The sequence below is a fragment of the Alosa pseudoharengus genome, unplaced genomic scaffold (assembly GCF_046254945.1).
Source record: "Alosa pseudoharengus isolate Yale_2024_CS ecotype anadromous, Long Island Sound unplaced genomic scaffold, YU_APseudo_1.1 YU_APseudo_1.1_scf_1, whole genome shotgun sequence".
Taxonomy (NCBI): Eukaryota; Metazoa; Chordata; class Actinopteri; order Clupeiformes; family Clupeidae; genus Alosa; species Alosa pseudoharengus.
In genome coordinates this window covers 13,225,507-13,250,074 of record NW_027468564.1, presented here as the reverse complement: position 1 = coordinate 13,250,074, position 24,568 = coordinate 13,225,507, and the positions used below count along the sequence as shown (strand labels likewise).

The following is a 24,568-nucleotide window of genomic DNA, read 5'->3' as shown; positions in this document are numbered from 1 at the left end:
TACACTTACTATATAATTAATGCCACCTACAGGTGAATGCATAGAACATAACAATCCTATGGTTTGTGTACCCTGTAGCCTCGTTTTAGCCGCCAATGGCCGCCATGTGAATAAGGCGAATTGAGAGTGTTCTTGATTGAGATTGAGTTTTCCTGATGAACAAAAATATATTTTAGTACCATCCCTGACCATTGCTGATTAGCCATTGCTGTTCTTTTCTACTGCAGCAATATTGTAGAAAGGCTTTAACACACTCTTATTTAATTACTTCAGGCCAAAAGTGTTTAAAGGGGAGATTTTTTTCTTGTTAATATGCAATTCAACACCAAGTAAAATCTATAAAATCAAGTTTGCAAGACTTCCCATTTCCTCATCAAAGTAAGAAATCAGAACATTCTAGATATTGTTCATATTTCCATTTGTTGCCTCATCCGCATTTAATGATAACATGGTAATTTTGAGTTTTACAGACAACTCAGTTTTCCAATGAGCAGCAATACTGTGTGTGCTCATGCAGGAGGTCTGCGCATTTGTAACGACAATCTGGAGTCGGCGCTTTTGTCTTCAGCAACAGATTGTATAAGGTTGACAAGAGGTTGCGATATGGTTAAGGACAGGTCGTGTTGCGCTATGAAAGAACATGCGTAGCCTACTTTCTAAACGTAAAAACGGTCAGCCATAGATAAACGTAGCCTACCTCTGTCGTGGTGGCTAGTTGCACCAGGTAAGATGTCCTGAAGTGCACGAACGTTAACCTTATGGCGGTCTTCTGATTGGTGGCGTGCTAAAACGTTTTCCTATTGTATCCATAAACAATTTTCTTGCAGCGAACCGCGCAAAAGCAAACTCCTGGCACTTTAATTTCTTTACACCATGGCTTGTTAGTTCTCCCCCGTTTCCAACAGCTGCCCATCTGCATTTATTTTTTAACTTTTGACACCTGCCTTCCTTTAGCAACAACGCGTCCATGACAGCTAGTGGCCTTGCCAAATAGACGCACACAAATCATGACGCTAATATGCGAGGTTCTGGTAGGCCCACTGGTTATGATTTTGTGCTATAAATTAATAATATTTTATAGCAAAGTTTTAAGTTGACTATTTTAATTGTATGGTTTTTTGTCAACATACACTCACAACCTATTGTCGTTAAAAGTGAGGCCTAAGCAAAATAGGCTACAAGGCTGTGCGTCACAAACACGACTGACCCCCTTACTCGACACGCTCAGTCAAAACCTTCCGTCGCAAATTGTGAAAAACATTGTTGTATGTCATAGCAGACGGGATAATAAATTGCATAGGCTACGGTTTATATTGCGTCGCTTTACACATAATGTTAGTTGCATTGATTAAAAACTGTAACAATAATAGTAGCCTACATCGGGTGGCATAGCAGGCTATCTGTTCAAGTCATAGGTGACACCCAAAATGAATGACCTCCCCTGACAAGAGTTCGCGATAGTAAGTGTCTACATTGATGCACGGAAAGAACACAGCCTCCGAATTCGCACATAGAGCTCACAATATCATATCCAAAAAAGTTAAACGGATTGGCCAACCTCATCAGCTGTCTCGATTGTGTCACTATAATCCAACTTTTAGACTGTTATAGTCCTCCATACGTGTTCTTTTTTTTAAGCAAACGCCCGAGACAAGTGTGTAGCTACAACATACAAAGCGAAACTCATGGCTGACGTAGGCCGTATAGGACGTATCTTCTTGAGCGGTCACGGATTGAGACACAGAAAGTTCTCAAGAACATTAGGTCTTTAAACATTTACCTAATATTTGTAGTTGCCTTAAAAAAGGAAAAGCAAAGGTGACAGTCCCCCCCCCCCCCTCCTATTTTTTTTCTCATCGGATCTGCATCGATCTCAAATATGACATTTCTAAAATCAAATTGACGGAAATCCGTCCTATGACGGAGAACTTTAATCCTTGTGAGGTAGGATAAAACATCAGTTGTGGGGACCAATTGATAGAATTCAAAAAGCCCTGGCATACTCTCAGCTTCAATAGGATATATCAGTTGTTGGAATCAAGTGAAAGCAAAGACTACATATCTTGTAAGACAAAGGGGAAGAAATTGTATGCTATAAACTGTACCCAAAGGTTACGTTACTTAGGCTGGCTACGTAGTGCTAACAGACACATCATGATTATGTTACCTGAGTGGCACATGTTGGGAGGTCACTGGTAGAAGGCACATTTTCCAGGCTGCAAGTGGCATCCTCACCCTTGATAAGAAGAGAAAGACATGGGCACAAAGTGTTAACATGTACCCTATGAATAGACCGTCAGTCATAACAACCTTCTAAACACCTTCACCTTGCACTTAGATTTGTATCTTTTTTTAAAACAGTGCATGTATGCTATAAACTGTACCCATTGCTAATGTTACTTAGGCTAGCAAAGTAGTGCTAACAGACATATAAGCAGCCTCTCATGAGATGACAAGAATGGTTACTTTCTGCCTGGCATTTTCTCTCTCCTAGTATGATGCAGTAAAAGTTGCATGTAATTCAAATTAGTGGCTAACTAGCTAGTTAGCAATAGTTTACATACAGCTCCAGGAGTTATGTTACAGTGAGCAGAACGGTAGCTGTACAAACTAGTTTCACATGAGGTGTAAGCACCAGCGCTAATACTGTGGCCCTAGCCTACCTAATGACTGTCAAATTCTAATTCACAATACTATTTCCACAACAGGCAAAGACTGATTATGTTACCTGAGTGGCACATGTTGGGAGGTCACTGGTAGAAGGCACATTTTCCAGGCTGCAAGTGGCATCCTCACCCTTGATAAGAAGAGAAATACATGGGCACAAAGTATTAACATGTACCCTATGAATAGACCGTCAGTCATAACAACCTTCTAAACACTTTCACCTTGCACTTAAATTGCCATCTTTCATTACTTAATTTAACATGAGTTATAGGGACCGGGTGCAAGAAACCATGAAGGCCCTACACACAAACCTGACTTCAATATGATAATTAGAAGCAAGTTAAGAAAGGATAAAGCATTAGTTGTGGGGACTAAGTGAAAGAAATCTTAAAAAACCTACAAACCCTACACACAAACATACTCAACTTCAATAATGACAATGCATAGCAAGCTGAGGTAGAATAAATGATCAGTTGTGAAGACCATACAAAGGAATTTAAAGGTGTGGTTCAGGATTTTGGACTTAGGACCTTCATTTCCAAGTTAGCAAGTGTGATATTTATCAGTGGAGACCGTTTTAAACATATTTCATCCAGTCCTTCTAGTTGCAGAGTTCGCAGGTGCTAGGCTAGCGCAAGTCATCAGTATGTGTTAGCCTGCCACTAAAAACAGTCTTACCCACTCCACAGTACACCCGAGCCAAATAAATTATAATGCCAGACTATCGATGTAAATGTCTGTGTTGATAGTTTTATTTCTAACATTATTCTATCCTTGCATTTTAAGTGATCGCATTACATTTTGAGGGACTAGTTTCTAAGCAGCGGCAGAATTTTACTTGCTCTGGTTAGTAGTACTGCGCCGAAAAGTAAACAGAGAAGCGCACTCCAATAGGGACACCTAGTAGTAGCCTAGGTAATATCAGTCCGCCGTTGCCGCTGCTTATATGCCTACTACCAACTTCAGGGAACAAAGTAGAACTATTGCAATGCAATGCAAGGGTAATTTTATTTCTAACAGTATTCTATCAACACAGACATTTACATCGATAGTCTGGTGTTATAATTTATATGCCTCGGGTGCACTGTGGAGTGGGTAAGACTGTTTTTACTGGCAGGCTAACACATACTGTTGACTTGCAACTCTGCAACTAGAAGGACTGGATAAAACGTGCTGAAAACAGTCTCCACTGATAAATATCACACTTGCTAACTTGAAAATGAGGTTCTATGTCTAGAATCCTGACCCACCCCTTTGAAAAGGCACGGAATACACTCAGCTACTGCCAAACACTTAAAATTGAGGGACTGTAAAAACATCACTTGTGGGGACCATTTGAAAAAGTCCTACACACACAAAGTTGTGGGGACCAACTAAAGGCATCTCAAGCGGTCCTACACACACTTCACTTCAATAAAACAGATAGAATCAAACTGAGGTAGGATAAAACATCAGTTGTGGGGACCAATTGAAAAAGTCCTACACACACAAAGTTGTGGGGACCAACTAAAGGTATCTCAAGCGTGTTACACACACTTCACTTCAATAAAACAGTTAGAATCAAAGTGAGGTAGGATAAAACATCAGTTGTGGGGACCAATTGAAAAAGTCCTACACACACAAAGTTGTGGGGACCAACTAAAGGCATCTCAAGTGGTCTTACACACACACTTCACTTCAATAAAACAGTTAGAATCAAAGTGAGGTAGGATAAAACATCAGTTGTGGGGACCAATTGAAAAAGTCCTACACACACAAAGTTGTGGGGACCAACTAAAGGCATCTCAAGTGGTCTTACACACACACTTCACTTCAATAAAACAGTTAGAATCAAAGTGAGGTAGGATAAAACATCAGTTGTGGGGACCAATTGATAGAATTCAAAAAGCCCTGGCATACTCTCAGCTTCAATAGGATATATCAGTTGTTGGAATCAAGTGAAAGCAAAGACTACATATCTTGTAAGACAAAGGGGAAGAAATTGTATGCTATAAACTGTACCCAAAGGTTACGTTACTTAGGCTGGCTACGTAGTGCTAACAGACACATCATGATTATGTTACCTGAGTGGCACATGTTGGGAGGTCACTGGTAGAAGGCACATTTTCCAGGCTGCAAGTGGCATCCTCACCCTTGATAAGAAGAGAAAGACATGGGCACAAAGTGTTAACATGTACCCTATGAATAGACCGTCAGTCATAACAACCTTCTAAACACCTTCACCTTGCACTTAGATTTGTATCTTTTTTTAAAACAGTGCATGTATGCTATAAACTGTACCCATTGCTAATGTTACTTAGGCTAGCAAAGTAGTGCTAACAGACATACAAGCAGCCTCTCTCATGAGATGACAAGAATGGTTACTTTCTGCCTGGCATTTTCTCTCTCCTAGTATGATGCAGTAAAAGTTGCATGTAATTCAAATTAGTGGCTAACTAGCTAGTTAGCAATAGTTTACATACAGCTCCAGGAGTTATGTTACAGTGAGCAGAACGGTAGCTGTACAAACTAGTTTCACATGAGGTGTAAGCACCAGCGCTATTACTGTGGCCCTAGCCTACCTAATGACTGTCGAATTCTACTTCACAATACTATTTCCACAACAGGCAAAGACTGATTATGTTACCTGAGTGGCACATGTTGGAAGGTCACTGGTAGAAGGCACATTTTCCAGGCTGCAAGTGGCATCCTCACCCTTGATAAGAAGAGAAAGACATGGGCACAAAGTGTTAACGTACCTTATAAATAGACTGTCAGTCATAACAACCTTCTAAACACTTTCACCTTGCACTTAAATTGCCATCTTTCATTACTTAATTTAACATGAGTTATAGGGACCGGGTGCAAGAAACCATGAAGGCCCTACACACAAACCTGACTTCAATATGATAATTAGAAGCAAGTTAAGAAAGGATAAAGCATTAGTTGTGGGGACTAAGTGAAAGAAATGTTAAAAAACCTACAAACCCTACACACAAACATACTCAACTTCAATAATGACAATGCATAGCAAGCTGAGGTAGAATAAATGATCAGTTGTGAAGACCATACAAATGAATTTAAAGGTGTGGTTCAGGATTTTGGACTTAGGACCTTCATTTCCAAGTTAGCAAGTGTGATATTTATCAGTGGAGACCGTTTTAAACATATTTCATCCAGTCCTTCTAGTTGCAGAGTTCGCAGGTGCTAGGCTAGCGCAAGTCATCAGTATGTGTTAGCCTGCCACTAAAAACAGTCTAACCCACTCCACAGTACACCCGAGGCAAATAAATTATAACGCCAGACTATCGATGTAAATGTCTGTGTTGATAGTTTTATTTCTAACATTATTCTATCCTTGCATTTTAAGTGATCGCATTACATTTTGAGGGACTAGTTTCTAAGCAGCGGCAGAATTTTACTTGCTCTGGTTAGTAGTACTGCGCCGAAAAGTAAACAGAGAAGCGCACTCCAATCGGGACACCTAGTAGTAGCCTAGGTAATATCAGTCCACCGCTGCCGCTGCTTATATGCCTACTACCAACTTCAGGGAACAAAGTAGAACTATTGCAATGCAATGCAAGGATAATTTTATTTCTAACAGTATTCTATCAACACAGACATTTACATCGATAGTCTGGTGTTATAATTTATATGCCTCGGGTGCACTGTGGAGTGGGTAAGACTGTTTTTACTGGCAGGCTAACACATACTGTTGACTTGCAACTCTGCAACTAGAAGGACTGGATAAAACGTGCTGAAAACAGTCTCCACTGATAAATATCACACTTGCTAACTTGAAAATGAGGTTCTATGTCTAGAATCCTGACCCACCCCTTTGAAAAGGCACGGAATACACTCAGCTACTGCCAAACACTTAAAATTGAGGGACTGTAAAAACATCACTTGTGGGGACCATTTGAAAAAGTCCTACACACACAAAGTTGTGGGGACCAACTAAAGGCATCTCAAGCGGTCCTACACACACTTCACTTCAATAAAACAGTTAGAATCAAATTGAGGTAGGATAAAACATGAGTTGTGGGGACCAATTGAAAAAGTCCTACACACACAAAGTTGTGGGGACCAACTAAAGGCATCTCAAGCGGTCTTACACACACACTTCACTTCAATAAAACAGTTAGAATCAAAGTGAGGTAGGATAAAACATCAGTTGTGGGGACCAATTGAAAAAGTCCTACACACAAAGTTGTGGGGACCAACTAAAGGCATCTCAAGCGGTCCTACACACACTTCACTTCAATAAAACAGTTAGAATCAAAGTGAGGTAGGATAAAACATCAGTTGTGGGGACCAATTGATAGAATTCAAAAAGCCCTGGCATACTCTCAGCTTCAATAGGATATATCAGTTGTTGGAATCAAGTGAAAGCAAAGACTACATATCTTGTAAGACAAAGGGGAAGAAATTGTATGCTATAAACTGTACCCAAAGGTTACGTTACTTAGGCTGGCTACGTAGTGCTAACAGACACATCATGATTATGTTACCTGAGTGGCACATGTTGGGAGGTCACTGGTAGAAGGCACATTTTCCAGGCTGCAAGTAGCATCCTCACCCTTGATAAGAAGAGAAAGACATGGGCACAAAGTGTTAACATGTACCCTATGAATAGACCGTCAGTCATAACAACCTTCTAAACACCTTCACCTTGCACTTAGATTTGTATCTTTTTTTAAAACAGTGCATGTATGCTATAAACTGTACCCATTGCTAATGTTACTTAGGCTAGCAAAGTAGTGCTAACAGACATACAAGCAGCCTCTCTCATGAGATGACAAGAATGGTTACTTTCTGCCTGGCATTTTCTCTCTCCTAGTATGATGCAGTAAAAGTTGCATGTAATTCAAATTAGTGGCTAACTAGCTAGTTAGCAATAGTTTACATACAGCTCCAGGAGTTATGTTACAGTGAGCAGAACGGTAGCTGTACAAACTAGTTTCACATGAGGTGTAAGCACCAGCGCTATTACTGTGGCCCTAGCCTACCTAATGACTGTCAAATTCTACTTCACAATACTATTTCCACAACAGGCAAAGACTGATTATGTTACCTGAGTGGCAGATGTTGGGAGGTCACTGGTAGAAGGCACATTTTCCAAGCTGCAAGTGGCATCCTCACCCTTGATAAGAAGAGAAAGACATGGGCACAAAGTGTTAACGTACCTTATAAATAGACTGTCAGTCATAACAACCTTCTAAACACTTTCACCTTGCACTTAAATTGCCATCTTTCATTACTTAATTTAACATGAGTTATAGGGACCGGGTGCAAGAAACCATGAAGGCCCTACACACAAACCTGACTTCAATATGATAATTAGAAGCAAGTTAAGAAAGGATAAAGCATTAGTTGTGGGGACTAAGTGAAAGAAATTTTAAAAAACCTACAAACCCTACACACAAACATACTCAACTTCAATAATGACAATGCATAGCAAGTAGAGGGTGACAATTTTTCGGGACTCCCGCGGGTCACGGTATTCCCGCGGGTTTCCCGCAGTACGGGAGTAAATTTCACTGTTGGTAACGTGATTGGGACGGGACAGGAAATAATAAACGGGAGCTGGCGGGAAGCCAGAGATTATTAACTTAAAAAATGACGCTGCAATGCAGTGAGTGCGCCCAAAGACGTGAGGCATTTCGTTTTAGAAAAGAGAACCAATTACAACCCACAATACGTTTGTTGTTGATTGGTAGCCTATCAGAGCAAGACAAGCAGCTGCCCTGTTCACAATCAATCAGCTTCAGCGATAGGCCCTAAGGCAAAATGGATGCAAAGAAACAGTTACAGGCGAAAGTATCAGCAAAGGACAACTCTATTCAATTGCACGAGCTGTCCGGGAAAGCGATTCTCGTTGAGTTTAATGTGTCATGCAATGGTTGGGCATGACACCTTGACGATCGCATTCCTCAATATATTTATCGCATAACCCTGGCGGAACACAAAAAATTGTTTTGTTTACTCATAGCAACGTTGCTATGCTTCGCTGGTTTAACGTGATGAGAACGGTGCAAACTTAACTGATGGGATGAGATCTAACTATGAAATGATTTAAGCATAGCCTACAGCAAAGTACTGTAAAATATGTAATTTTAATATAGCCCAAAATGATCGGCTATTAAAGAAAAGTTAGACAAGGCTTTCTGCCCTACCAAAATGTATGGTCACCGCACGCTACTGTAGCCTAACAGTCGGATAACTTTAGACATCAACATAGGGAGCGGGACGGGATTCGGGAGTCTTTCTCTCGGGATTTTGCGGGACAGAATTTTTTTGGGGGGGCTGTCACGTGATCGGGATATGACGGGAGTATTTGTGCGGGCTCGGGATGGGACGGGAGTGAAAATTGCTTCCCGTGTCACCCTCTAATAGCAAGCTGAGGTAGAATAAATGATCAGTTGTGAAGACCATACAAATGAATTTAAAGGTGTGGTTCAGGATTTTGGACTTAGGACCTTCATTTCCAAGTTAGCAAGTGTGATATTTATCAGTGGAGACCGTTTTAAACATATTTCATCCAGTCCTTCTAGTTGCAGAGTTCGCAGGTGCTAGGCTAGCGCAAGTCATCAGTATGTGTTAGCCTGCCACTAAAAACAGTCTAACCCACTCCACAGTACACCCGAGGCAAATAAATTATAACGCCAGACTATCGATGTATATGTCTGTGTTGATAGTTTTATTTCTAACATTATTCTATCCTTGCATTTTAAGTGATCGCATTATATTTTGAGGGACTAGTTTCTAAGCAGCGGCAGAATTTTACTTGCTCTGGTTAGTAGTACTGCGCCGAAAAGTAAACAGAGAAGCGCACTCCAATCGGGACACCTAGTAGTAGCCTAGGTAATATCAGTCCACCGCTGCCGCTGCTTATATGCCTACTACCAACTTCAGGGAACAAAGTAGAACTATTGCAATGCAATGCAAGGGTAATTTTATTTCTAACAGTATTCTATCAACACAGACATTTACATCGATAGTCTGGTGTTATAATTTATATGCCTCGGGTGCACTGTGGAGTGGGTAAGACTGTTTTTACTGGCAAGCTAACACATACTGTTGACTTGCAACTCTGCAACTAGAAGGACTGGATAAAACGTGCTGAAAACAGTCTCCACTGATAAATATCACACTTGCTAACTTGAAAATGAGGTTCTATGTCTAGAATCCTGACCCACCCCTTTGAAAAGGCACGGAATACACTCAGCTACTGCCAAACACTTAAAATTGAGGGACTGTAAAAACATCACTTGTGGGGACCAAATGAAAAAGTCCTACACACACAAAGTTGTGGGGACCAACTAAAGGCATCTCAAGCGGTCCTACACACACTTCACTTCAATAAAACAGATAGAATCAAATTGAGGTAGGATAAAACATGAGTTGTGGGGACCAACTGAAAAAGTCCTACACACACAAAGTTGTGGGGACCAACTAAAGGCATCTCAAGCGGTCCTACACACACTTCACTTCAATAAAACAGTTAGAATCAAAGTGAGGTAGGATAAAACATCAGTTGTGGGGACCAATTGATAGAATTCAAAAAGCCCTGGCATACTCTCAGCTTCAATAGGATATATCAGTTGTTGGAATCAAGTGAAAGCAAAGACTACATATCTTGTAAGACAAAGGGGAAGAAATTGTATGCTATAAACTGTACCCAAAGGTTACGTTACTTAGGCTGGCTACGTAGTGCTAACAGACACATCATGATTATGTTACCTGAGTGGCACATGTTGGGAGGTCACTGGTAGAAGGCACATTTTCCAGGCTGCAAGTGGCATCCTCACCCTTGATAAGAAGAGAAAGACATGGGCACAAAGTTTTAACATGTACCCTATGAATAGACCGTCAGTCATAACAACCTTCTAAACACCTTCACCTTGCACTTAGATTTGTATCTTTTTTTAAAACAGTGCATGTATGCTATAAACTGTACCCATTGCTAATGTTACTTAGGCTAGCAAAGTAGTGCTAACAGACATACAAGCAGCCTCTCTCATGAGATGACAAGAATGGTTACTTTCTGCCTGGCATTTTCTCTCTCCTAGTATGATGCAGTAAAAGTTGCATGTAATTCAAATTAGTGGCTAACTAGCTAGTTAGCAATAGTTTACATACAGCTCCAGGAGTTATGTTACAGTGAGCAGAACGATAGCTGTACAAACTAGTTTCACATGAGGTGTAAGCACCAGCGCTATTACTGTGGCCCTAGCCTACCTAATGACTGTCAAATTCTACTTCACAATACTATTTCCACAACAGGCAAAGACTGATTATGTTACCTGAGTGGCAGATGTTGGGAGGTCACTGGTAGAAGGCACATTTTCCAGGCTGCAAGTGGCATCCTCACTCTTGATAAGAAGAGAAAGACATGGGCACAAAGTGTTAACGTGTACCTTATAAATAGACCGTCAGTCATAACAACCTTCTAAACACTTTCACCTTGCACTTAAATTGCCATCTTTCATTACTTAATTTAACATGAGTTATAGGGACCGGGTGCAAGAAACCATGAAGGCCCTACACACAAACCTGACTTCAATATGATAATTAGAAGCAAGTTAAGAAAGGATAAAGCATTAGTTGTGGGGACTAAGTGAAATAAATCTTAAAAAACCTACAAACCCTACACACAAACATACTCAACTTCAATAATGACAATGTATAGCAAGCTGAGGTAGAATATTTCTAGTTGCAGAGTTCGCAGGTGCTAGGCTAGCGCAGGTGATCAGTATGTGTTAGCCTGCCACTAAAAACAGTCTTACCCACTCCACAGTACACCCGAGGCAAATAAATTATAACGCCAGACTATCGATGTAAATGTCTGTGTTCAATAAGCTTAACTATAGCCTTAACTCAAAACAGTTGTTAGGCATATATCATTCTGATCTGTAGAAATGTCACATGCAGCCATGCCTACATTCTGCTTACTGCACATTAATTTTAGGCTAATATATTATGATATTCAGTATTCAGGAATGATGTTTTACCCTATCATTCTATTGTTAAAGCAGTCATACCTGCAGGCATGTAATTGGGCTACAGGTTTTCTACAGGAATGGCATGTTGCATAAACTTGCGACGTGTGCCGAATACAGAGTTGTTAGTGAAAACTTTGGCGTCAGCAAAACAACTGTGCACCGATGTGTGAATTCAATTTGTTTTATTCTACAGGAACAAGCAAGAGAGCACATTAAGTTGCCTAATGTTGGGGAAGTGCCAGAGATGGCTGAGATTCTCTGAAGGTTACATAACGCAATGCGAATAAACTGTTTCCATCAACTTTATTCGCATTATACCTTATGCGCATCGAGAGTGGATCCACCCCCCCTCTAGCAAATCAAATTTTGATGCGCATTCAAAATTTTGATGTGCATTTCATGTTGTTTCCATTCGAATAGATAAAATGTGCATTAGGAAGTTGGATGGAAGCACGCTAACTAAGAAAGGGATCACTCACAGGTTGGGACAGTGATTAATAAAACCATGCAAGCAAAGTACAGGTGTTTGTAAACTGAAAAGCAGTACACAGAAATTGAAGAAAGCTATTATTCTAATTTAAATCTAATAAAGTTATTATTTTAAACAGAAATTGCTAATGCTGCTAGATCTCACCTCATTTCTCCATGGCCAGTCTGTTCCGCCATAATTATAAGTGATCTCCTCTTCTTGGCAAATATCACGGAGGGCGAACAAACAGAGATGTGGTTTACCATCAACCTCAATTAACTTCATGCGGCAATTAGGAGTCTTATGGTCATCATTCACCAATCTCCCAAGACTGTTGTCTTCCAATGCTGCGTCAATGCTGGAAAATGCATTAAAATCAACAAGAGCAATTTTTTGAAGGAACACTCCAGGCTATTTTTGAGGAATAGGCTCATTTTCTAACTCCCTAAGAGTTTTACAGTTTTTTTTTTATCCAGTTAGTACATTTAGTAAGATCTTTGGAACTGGCAGTAGCACTTTACCTATTAGCCTAAAACTTACCACCACCATTTGCCTTTCCATTTAAAGTCAAACAAAAAGACACAGCAAGCTTTATGGTAGATTTTCCTCCTATGCTGAGCTTCTACTGCATCAATGATTACTCCTCTGTATTCAACCACGAAATCACCCTGCTGGAATGGTGCTAAGGTAAAGACACCACGGCCTGAAAAACAGAATGTGGGTCAGAAATGTACAAAAAACTTCATCAGCATACATGAGCATATAAACTTAGGCCTTAAATCAGGAACCAGGTAGGGCCGGGCGATATGGCTAAAAATAATATTGCAATATTTTTAGTCTATTTGACAATATAGAATATATATCTCAATATTTTGACATTTTCTCAAAAGTGCTTCATGAATTCTCACTTTCACCCTATGTTTTAAATCATGCCAGTATGATAAATTAGGCTATGATAAATCATACCAGTCCAATCCCTGTAAATTATACCCGCATGAAAAAAATCTTGGTTATTCACAAGTGGTTTCTATTTTAAATTTGCATGTAAAAGCAGAGGTGAAAGTAGTTTTGAATTATTGCCAGTAGCCTACTAGTAAAGTTTCTCATAGGGAAAAGTGTGCATACAAAAAAATTCAACACATCTAAATAGGGTACATCAGTTGAGCCTATTTGCAGAGCATTCATCATGGCCTGTTATTTGGCTTGATCATTCTATATCTGCCTCAAAGCTAAGATCTCATAAATGTAATGTAAAATTCAATCTGGAGGGAAGCATAGACAAACATTTACCACAAGAAATGCATGTGTGGAAAGTGAGAAGTGTGCATTTGCGCTGTCATTTTCAAACAGTCAGATGTGCACATAGACAGTATCCCTTCTGCCTAAGGCACAGATATCGTTGTAACTTTAATTTGAAGATCCCTTGCTATTTGTGTTGCTTCCATCTATTAACCTAGCTCATTGTTGAACAACACTAGCCTATGCTACCGCTGCTTTTGAACTGAAAGTTAACTTTTTCACATCTACACCTAGATGTCATACCCTCATCCGAACTGTTCAGGATTGGTTGGTGAGAGTGTGATGTGCGTTGTTCACGTTGTTACTGAGAGGGAACCCTCAAGATCAGAAACTATAGGGGTCTAGATACTCTGTATAACTCATTATACTGAAAACAATACCAATAGTTTCTGATCTTGATATAAGATTAATAACACTTGGTTAGATTGTATTAGATAAGCAGCAGTTTTGCAGTATATTAATACTCAGTTATCGATGGCCTAAGCTAAAGTCCACAATCTCTTGAAACATAATCTTTGAATCAAGCCACCTTCACTCCATGTTTAAAAGTAACACTTCAAAGCACACGATCATACGCATTCTTTTCTAATCTTGAGCATGAACAAGCAAGAAATCGTGTCCTGACTGCAAATCTTACTCAAATTTCCACTAAATAAACGTAGCCACGAGCATAGCCTACTGTAGCCTCTACACAGGCATGACTGGTGTGATGTCTACAAGTGATTATATAGCCTACATCACGTCGCCAGCATTTACACATCTATGAAACAAACCTGCCGACGACCAAAGTGTTTGACAAAAAGTTTACAGCGTCTTCTTGAGAGCTCGTCTGTGCTACATACAGTGGCCACTTCATTCACGCCTTCAGTTATGCATGCAGCTGCGTGAAATGTATTGCAACATTGACGTACAACGTATGCCTTCACCTCATGTAAACGAGACAATGACTTTGTTAAAGCCGAATTTATCCACGGTTCAGTTTGAATTACTTGCTGTTAACACGTAAATTACTGTGACTTTTGCTCAGTATCCAAAAACAGCGCACAAGACTGACACATTAAGCATATTTCTTACCAATAGCGGGGACATGTTTTTTGCAGCATGTAGGCGAACTCTCAACAGGTGTAGCCTACATGAACAAGCAAGAAATTGCGTCCTGACTGCAAATCTTAGTCAAACCAGTAAATAAACATGTAGTCACGCGCATACACAGGCATGCATGATTACCTCTGGCTTGATGTGAATGTAATACCCGACATCACGTCGCCTTTACACATCAAACAAACATGCCAACGACCAAAGTGTTCGACAAAAGTTCACAGCGTCTTGTGAGCTTGTCTGTGCTATGCCTTCACCGCATGTGAACGAGACAATTTGTTAACGCCGAATTTATCCACGGTTGAGTCTTAATTACTGTTCACTGCAAATGACTGTGACCTTTGCTCAGTGTACACAAACAGCGCACAGGCTGACACATAAATTAAGCATATTCTTACCACTATCGAGCGGGGACATATGTTAAATGTTTGCAGCATGTCGGCGAACTCTCAACACTTGTACATGATAACACTCACTTTATACTGCAACCTACACAACTCAAAACCAGCGCAGAATTACTTGAACAAACAAATTGCTGTAGGCTAGTCTGTGAACTTGAATATGACACTGCCTGCCTGAAGCTAGTTTTTAAAATAGTGCCTTGTGGAGGAATAAGTAGATCTCAAGACACAACTGAACATCTTTTACAGAGTTCTGAGCTGTTAGCAAACATTTCTGTTTTCCTGCTGTTTCCAGTTTAAAATATAACATACCTTTTTTAGGGCTAATGAACTTAGCTTCCAGCATTTCAGTGTCTCTGCAATTACGTGCATGGTCACATGCTTCGCGCATGGGATTTCGTCTTCGTCGTAGCATGTTAATCTGTAAATGAAGACATTTATATTAAACGATTTGTATAGTGTCAGTTTACCACATTTGGACAGCAGAAGTTATTCCTTCAAGGGAAATGAACTGTTGCTAACTCAATGTGCACCAAATTCGTAATTGCTAGCACATTATGCTGGCTCACTTGGAAAGATGGCGACGTAAATTTTACAATTTACTTAGCCATCTTTGCATATGAGCTGCCTAGCATAATGTGCTAGCAACTACAAACGTGGTGTTAGTTTAACCAATATAACACCAGGTTTTGTGAAAGTATGTCTTAAGAGTAAGGCATAAAAACAAACACAATATTTACGTAGTCAAATTTAACAACAACCACAACTAGCATTTACCAACTGCTTTGAAACTGCCTACAGATAAAAAGAACTGACATCTACCGATGCTAGCCCACCATGCATTATGTAGCCTTTTGACTTCCCTCGCCCTCATTTGTTTTCTTAGTTCAAACATTTCGAGTTAATGTGTATAAACTGATACAATATGCTGTAGTAATAGGTATTTACCTTTTGTTGCTGCTGGCATGGTTGTCCTCTGAAGTTTGAGAAAATGACAATTAGTCAAATGAAGTCTGATAACATTACATTTTCTGAATGCAAAGTTATACTTAACTTACCTTATTTGTAATGTCAAAACTAGGTATGAGAAGTGTGATATCTACATGCACATAGAATACTATCAAGAACTTTATTCCAGCATTCATAACTCATTTTACCCATATTATACAAGTACATAATTAAAGAATTCACCATGCTACTCTCAATGATAGGGCAACCATCTTAACATGCAATTTAGCTATAAGCTAGGCTACTTGCTGCTACATGTGCTCCCCTTGACCCTGAACATTAACACTTACAGTAGTTAGGCATGCATTCTTATTTGACAATCTACAATTAACATTTACTCTCGCAATTTAATTAAACTTACTTTTTATCTGTGAAGTTGGATGATGTTCCATAAAATAGTAAAGATCTGTAGAAAAAATATCGCTGTTCCCAAAATGGTGGCTGCTTCTTCTTCTGCTTTTGGTTTTCTGGCGGTCTTTTGATGATGCGATCTACTCATTTGCATATTCTGATTTCTCGGATCTGATTGGTAGATGGCCATATGTGTGTGTGTGTGAGAGAGATATGCAGTTACAGTGTCTGGTCATGGGTTGGCGGTACTGAGCACCCCAAAACACACACAAAACACACATTTTCAAAATTTCATGACATATAGGCCAACCTAAAATTTTGTATCTAGGCAGTTGGCAATGTTGTTCTAGGCTCATCTAAAGGAAAAACATAATGGGGACCAAGTGTAAGTCCCCACCATTCCAGCGGTCCCCACCCCGTGACTACTTTGTCAGGTCGAAGTCCCCATCTTGTGATAAAGACAAACCCACACACACACACACACACACACACACACACACAGACACACACACACACATACACACAAACACAGGCTCAACAGAGTAAAGATCGTAATCGATAATCACAGACACACACACACACATACACACAACATTCACAGACATCTTTAACACTTCCCTGAAGCAAGCCATCGTCCCATCTTGTTTCAAAGCTGCCACCATCATACCTGTGCCGAAGAAAACTGCTCCATCCTGCTTCAATGACTACCGCCCTGTGGCACTGACACCCATCATCATGAAGTGCTTTGAGCGGCTTGTCATGTCACATATCAAATCCATTCTCCCCCCCACCCTGGACCCCTTCCAGTTTGCATACCGAGCCAAACGGTCTACAGAGGATGCAATCTGCTCTGCCCTCCACCCAGCCCTCACCCACCTGGAAAAAAGAGACTCATATGTGAGATTGCTGTTTATAGACTTCAGTTCTGCATTCAACACCATAATACCACAACAACTCATCTGCAAACTTGACAAACTGGGACTCAGTACCTACCTCTGCAACTGGCTACTGGACTTCCTCTGTCAGAGGCCTCAAGTAGTACGTGTTGGCAACAATACCTCAAGCAGCATCACACTGAGCACAGGGGCCCCCCAAGGCTGCGTGCTCAGTCCGCTGCTCTTCACCCTGCTGACGCATGACTGCACTGCAACCTACAGCAACAATCACATAGTGAAATTTGCTGACGACACAACTCTGGTGGGTCTCATCACCAAGGGCGACGAGACTCAATACAGGTTGGAGGTCGACCATCTGACCACGTGGTGCAGGGACAACAACCTCCTGCTGAACGTCAGCAAGACCAAAGAGATTGTTGTTGACTTCCGGAGAGGTCACACCCAACACCTGCCACTGACCATCGACGGTGCTGTGGTGGAGAGAGCGAGCAGCACCAAATTCCTGGGGGTGCACATCAGTGAAGACCTCTCCTGGACCACCAACACAGCATCACTGGCGAAGAGAGCTCAGCGCCGCCTGTACTTCCTGCGGAAACTCAGGCGAGCAAGTGCTCCACCAGCCATCATGACCACATTCTACCGAGGCACCATTGAGAGCATCCTCTCCAGCTGTATCGCTGTGTGGGGCGGAAGCTGCACTGAATACAACAGGAAAGCCCTGCAGCGCATAGTGAACACAGCTGGAAGGATTATTGGTGCTTCACTCCCCTCCCTGAAGGACATTTACACCACCCACCTCACCCGCAAGGCGACCAAAATTGTGAGTGATGCAAGTCACCCCGCTCACAATCTGTTTGATCTACTGCCCTCTGGGAAGAGGTACAGAAGCCTGCGCTCCCGCACTACCAGACTCACCAACAGCTTCATACACCAAGCTGTTAGGATGCTGAACTCTCTCCCTCCTCTCCCCCCTCCACCCTCAGCTACATAACATCCTGGACATTGGACCCACAAATGGCCGCCTGCACCACTCCACTTGCACACTTGTACACTTTGCAACTTGTTGTTGTTGTCCTGGAAACACAACACTTCTGCTGCTCTTACATAACTTGCACCACTATGCCACTTTATTTCTTACTTAGGTCAAACAGAACTACCTCAGCCTCTTATTGGCCTGACTTTGCACTAGTATTTTATTTTATTGACTGTCTATGCACAATTTCAACCAAATTTTGCTGCTCTTATTTTTTCATTATATGTGCCCTCTTATTTACTTATTTACTTACTTTTTTGTTTACTTGAATGTTATGTTTGTCTGTGGACTTAAAATTGTTAAAATATGTCTTGTCTCCACCGTGGGATAGTGAGAAACGTAATTTCGATCTCTTTGTATGTCTGGAACATGTGAAGAAATTGACAATAAAGCTGACTTTGACTTTGACTTTGACAAACACAGACACACACACACACACACAAACACAGACACACACACACACACACAAACACAGACACACACACACACACACACACACACACACACACACACACACACACAGACACACACACACACATACACACAAACACAGGCTCAACAGAGTAAAGATCGTAATCGATAATCACACACACAGACACAAACTCACCCACACCCCCACACTCACACACACATGTGCAAACACACACACACACTCACACACACACGTGCATCTTTAACCTTTGAACTCTGCGACCTCTGACCCTTTTAGGACGGTTCAGGAAAAGGATGAACGACTGCAGGGAGGGGAGAACCAGCTGAAAGTTGAGGTAACACACACAAACACACACGCACGCACTATATAGCACAATTCACCGTATACAACCTCTCAGCCAGTTTACACTCTTAAGACTCTCACACAAGACTCTCTCCCGAGTTCTCCTAGACTCCTCCCTCACTGGTCTTCTTCACACACACACACACACACACACACACACACACACACACACACACACACACACACACATAGGACGTCTTCTAGACTTTTCCTCACATGAAATAAGCCAGCCTTAAAAGCCCAGCCAATTACCCAGTCAAGACCTTGGGGTTAAACCCAGCCTTAAAGGAATTATCCGGAGTAAAATGCACTTTAGATCAATTTACGGATGATTGGGAGTACATAAGTTGAGTTGACATCCAAATCATGACCAAATCGTGTTTTGAGAAAGTTCGATTTTACCGTTTTTAGTCAAAACTCGTTAGCCTGGAAGTGACCCTACACACATATGCATATTAAAAGGGGTGACAGTCTGTACTAGTGTTGTCACGATACCAAAATTATTGTTTCGATACCGATACCAAGTCAAGAATTGCGATTTCGATACTTTTTCGATACTTCTCCTGAAAAGGGAGAAACACTCTCAAATATCATTGCTGTGCTTTATTTTAAAACAGGACAACATTCTAATCATATAACACACTATTAAATGAACATATGAACAGCAGATATATTAAACATTTGAGCAAAATATGAAATATCAAAATATAAAAAATAAATTAGAGCAATGATATTCAAGGTAAAAAAATTATAAATTTAGCAGCATTATCTCAGTTATCATAAGAAACATAAGAGTTACTGGTAATAACTTTATCTTGATTCTAAACTTAAACTAAACTAAAAATATGAACAGTGATTATATTAAACAATGTTTCTGAACTCTATTCAGAAGATTAAATATCAAAATATAAAATAATATCAATGTAAGTAATGGCATTCAAGGTAAAAAAAAAAATGCACAAAAAATTGCAGCAATATTCTGTCAGTTGTGCAACCTTTCCTGTCAGTTGTGCAACCTTTCCTGTCAGTTGTGCAACCTTTCCTTTCAGTTGTGCAACCTTTCCTTTCAGTTGTGCAACCTTTCCTGTCAGTTGTGCAACCTTTCCTGTCAGTTGTGCAACCTTTCCTGTCAGTTGTGCAACCTTTCCTTTCAGGGGAGAAAACTCAGCCATTGAGCTTTATTTTAATTCTGGGCTTTGAATGAAAATATTATACAATTATAATAAACATAAACAAAATATTAAATATCAAAACATAAATAACAAATTAAACCAATGGCATTCAGTTTAAAAAAAACAAATTAAATTTAGCTGCATTATCTCTTATCAAAACTGAGTCTCCAGTGAGCATTAGCCCTAGAATGGCCAGCAGATGTTCATTTCTTATTCTGTTCCTTTGTCTTATTCAAGTTTTTGGCCAAGAAAACTAGCGTTTCTAAATGTTCCTCAGTCAGTCTGGAACGTCTTGGACTGCAGATATTCCCAGATGTGCTGAATACCCGTTCAGATGCACAACTTGAAGCAGAAATGCAAAGATACTTCTTCGCAAAGTGTGCCAGGGTGGGCAGTTGTGCCTCATGTTGACTCCACCAGGCCAGGGGATCCTCTGCAGGGCTGATCTCTCTGAACTGTTTGTAGTCAACAAACTCACCATTTAGTCTATCTTTGGGTGTAGCAGGTGTGGGAGAATGTTGCCTCATTTCAGAATGGTCTGCCCTGTTTCTTCTCTGAGGTGATGGTGCACTTTTTTTTTTTTTTTTAAGTATATTTTTTGGGCTTTTTTATGCCTTTATTATTGCGGATAGGACAGTGGAGAATGACAGGAAGTGAATGGTTGAGAGAGTCGGGGTGGGATCCGGAAAGGACCACGGGGCGGGAATCGAACCCGGGTCGCCGGCGTACGGTGCAGGTGCCCCAGCCAGTTGCGCCACGGCCGGGGCCATGATGCACTTTTTAAGTCTCTGCTCCTGTAGGGTCCACTGGACTGTGGCTGAACGGCCTCAGCTTTAAAGGGACACCAGGCAACGTTTTCGTGTTAATTACTCATCTTCGTAAGTCGGTATATGGTTAAATGACTCATTACAGGGCGAATGAAGACTCTCTCGCCCGCCCCTACTGCCTGTAGGAAGAAAATCCCACTTGCAAGTTCAGTGTATCGTACCCGCCGACCGAAGCAGTTTCAGTTTCCATCCTGCATCCACAGCACAGAGGGAGGCTAACGAAACGCTAGCGATTGTTGCAAACGTGTGTATAATGGCAGAGCCGGCGAAGAAGCAGCGAAAACCCTTGACGGAAGATGCAAAGAAAAGGAAAAGAGCTTCAGACCGAGCGAGGGGGAGTTTCGTAGAGAAAAAGCATCAGGCTTGCCTGGTGTCCCTTTAAGGAGCAGTTCCATCTTTATAGACCCTTTCAACAATAAAAACAAAAACAATGCTTAAACATTCTATTTGGGCCCCAATCTACTTCCTCTGCATTAAGTAAGGGATAATGGACGACACGGTGGTCTGTTCACAGAAGTTAATGCACGGTCGAGGTTGTAAAACGGCCCTGACGCGAAGCGGAGGGCCGTTTAAACCTCGTAGTGCATTAACTTCTGTGAACAGACCACCATGGAGTCCATTATCCCGCTTATTCCACTGTTGCCACTTGCGTTTTCAACTCACAGGACAAACTGCCGTTACTAGTTCTAAATGGATGGTTGCTACGGCCAAAGGCCAGTCGTTAGTTCTATCTCTACTGTTGTCAAGCGGGCGTATCCCAAGATTCTGATGAACTTTAGCTTTGAAACATCACTTTTACTTAGCCTGCTGTCACCCATCTAGCTAAAAGCCACCTCCGTCATATGCTACAATGTTGCAATGTTCTGAACGTCTGCATTTTACAGCTCGGATGCAACGTGACAGTTCATTAAACTTCACAACGAGTACGGCGAATTAATATACAAGTGTGATACGGCCAAAAAAATGGATCTACTTCATAGGTGTGCAGATAACATACGGTTAATGGTCGTTCTAAATTACGTAGGACAATGGGAAATTCAACCAAGCAGTGGAATAAGATAACATATGGAATGTTAAAAAGGAAGCCTTGTGGGGCCAACTATGATGCTGGTAATGGAACTCTCTTGAAAGGGTCTATATCCTCCTCCATAGTTACAAAAGTGCCTTTGAATCTAGGATCAAGGAATGTGGAGGTGTTTAGTGTCATCTGCAGGTTGTGATCATCATACCTTTTCTCAAAATCTGCTCTAATTTTGTTCTTCATTTCTAGGGCCAAGGGCCGGTCGCCTTCCTCGTCTTTTAGGCAGGCTTTGATTTTCCACATGAGTCGCAGGACTGATGATGTGGTGGTTTCTTTCTCTCCACTCAGGGCATCAGTGAAGTCACTGAGTGGAGCCAGGACATCCCTCACTGTTTCTAAAGTGGTCATGTCTGTGTCCCTGTGTAATGAACTGGACTGTTACAGCCATGTAAGTGTCAATAGTTCTGCTGGTCCAGAGATCCGTGGTGCAGGAGAACAATGTATTTGGTGTAGGCCTAAGTTGTGCACTGATTATCGATCTTGTTTCATTGTACATCTTGGAAATTTCATTGTACATGAAAAAATTCCTGGATGCACCTGCACCGTACGCCGGCGACCCGGGTTCGATTCCTGCCCCGTGGTCCTTTCCGGATCCCACCCCAATTCTCTCTCCCACTCACTTCCTGTCACTCTCCACTATCCTGTCGCATTAAAGGCATAAAAGCCCAAAAAAATATACTTGGATGGGAAAAATAAATCCTGGATGGGACGTCATACCTTTTGTCGAGATTTTGCATAAGGTTTCTGAACCCAGCTTTTTCCAATATATAAACGGGCACTTTCCAGACAGATGAATTCTGCTACTGCCCTGTTAAGCTGTTTTACCTCCTTGGAATCCCTGGGGTACTTGTTGTGCTGCTCAAACATAGCTTGGAGGGTTGGCTGCTGAGTTGGCTGCTGCCTTTGAGGAGTTGCTCTTTCGGAGCCCGTGGCTGCAGACTTCTGTAGCGGAAGAAAATGGAAATATTTAAAATATGATGGTGATAAATTTGTCATAACGGAGGACCTAAATAGTTTATGTGTAACAATAACTTTTGACTAACTTAACATAACATGTAGGCTTTGCAATGGTTACATACTAACCTGTCGGTCTTTAAACTCCTTGTACAACTCGGCATGCTTGTCGGCCAAGTGTTTCGCCAGGTTCGAGGTGTTGGCTCCCTTGGTTTGCATTTGTTTGTAGCACTGGCGACAAACAGGTCTCGACTTATCGGTAGCTTTGCCCTCACTGTCAGCAAGGTATGCAAAGTACTTCCATATTTCACTCCTTGCGTCATCTTTTTCTACCAGTCGTGGACCGGCGGCCACAGTATCACTTGTGCTCGCACATGCAGCCATCTCGCTGTAGTGTTTGTCACATGACAGCTGCAGCCATCTCGCTGTAGTGTTGGGCACATGACAGCTGCAGCCATCTCGCTGTAGTGTTGGTCACATGACACATGCAGCCATCTCGCTGTAGTGTTTGTCACATGACAGCTGCAGCCATCTCGCTGTAGTGTTGGTCACATGACAGCTGCAGCCATCTCGCTGTAGTGTTGGTCACATGACAGCTGCAGCCATCTCGCTGTAGTGTTGGTCACATGACGGCTGCAGCCATCTCGCTGTAGTGTTTGTCACATGACAGCTGCAGCCATCTCGCTGTAGTGTTGCTCACATGACACATGCAGCCATCTCGCTGAAGTGTTGGTCACATGACGGCTGCAGCCATCTCGCTGTAGTGTTGGTCACATGACGGCTGCAGCCATCTCGCTGTAGTGTTGGTCACATGACACATGCAGCCATCTCGCTGTAGTGTTGGTCACATGACACATGCAGCCATCTCGCTGTAGTGTTGGTCACATGACACATGCAGCCATCTCGCTGTAGTGTTGGTCACATGACAGCTGCAGCCATCTCGCTGTAGTGTTGGTCACATGACACATGCAGCCATCTCGCTGTAGTGTTGGTCACATGACAGCTGCAGCCATCTCGCTGTAGTGTTGGTCACATGACACATGCAGCCATCTCGCTGTAGTGTTGGTCACATGACACATGCAGCCATCTCGCTGTAGTGTTGGTCACATGACAGCTGCAGCCATCTCGCTGTAGTGTTGGTCACATGACACATGCAGCCATCTCGCTGTAGTGTTGGGCACATGACGGCTGCAGCCATCTCGCTGTAGTGTTGGTCACATGACAGCTGCAGCCATCTCGCTGTAGTGTTGGTCACATGACACATGCAGCCATCTCGCTGTAGTGTTGGTCACATGACACATGCAGCCATCTCGCTGTAGTGTTGGTCACATGACACATGCAGCCATCTCGCTGTAGTGTTGGTCACATGACACATGCAGCCATCTCGCTGTAGTGTTGGGCACATGACACATGCAGCCATCTCGCTGTAGTGTTGGGCACATGACACATGCAGCCATCTCGCTGTAGTGTTGGGCACATGACACATGCAGCCATCTCGCTGTAGTGTTGGGCACATGACACATGCAGCCATCTCGCTGTAGTGTTGGGCACAT

General features: G+C 41.8%; 2 protein-coding genes across 2 annotated transcripts in view; one reads left to right on the top strand and one right to left on the bottom strand.

The window, feature by feature from the left end:
* LOC143136805 (uncharacterized) overlaps positions 1–24,568 on the top strand; it is a 76,558-nt gene that overhangs the window by 36,486 nt on the left and 15,504 nt on the right. Inside the window, exon 5 of the mRNA XM_076297483.1 lies at positions 18,916–18,973. Within this exon, the coding sequence (XP_076153598.1) occupies positions 18,916–18,973 (58 nt within the window). The remainder of the gene's footprint in view (positions 1–18,915; positions 18,974–24,568) is intronic.
* On the bottom strand, positions 7,149–16,769 carry LOC143140961 (histone-lysine N-methyltransferase set-1-like). Its single transcript, XM_076302413.1, has 9 exons — positions 16,288–16,769; positions 15,867–15,894; positions 15,231–15,339; positions 12,661–12,823; positions 12,286–12,478; positions 10,953–11,021; positions 10,390–10,458; positions 7,721–7,789; positions 7,149–7,226 (listed from the first exon to the last, which is right to left on the bottom strand). The coding sequence occupies exons 3-9, from the start codon at positions 15,331–15,333 to the stop codon at positions 7,149–7,151; spliced, it is 744 nt and encodes a 247-aa protein (XP_076158528.1). The 5' UTR covers positions 15,334–15,339; positions 15,867–15,894; positions 16,288–16,769.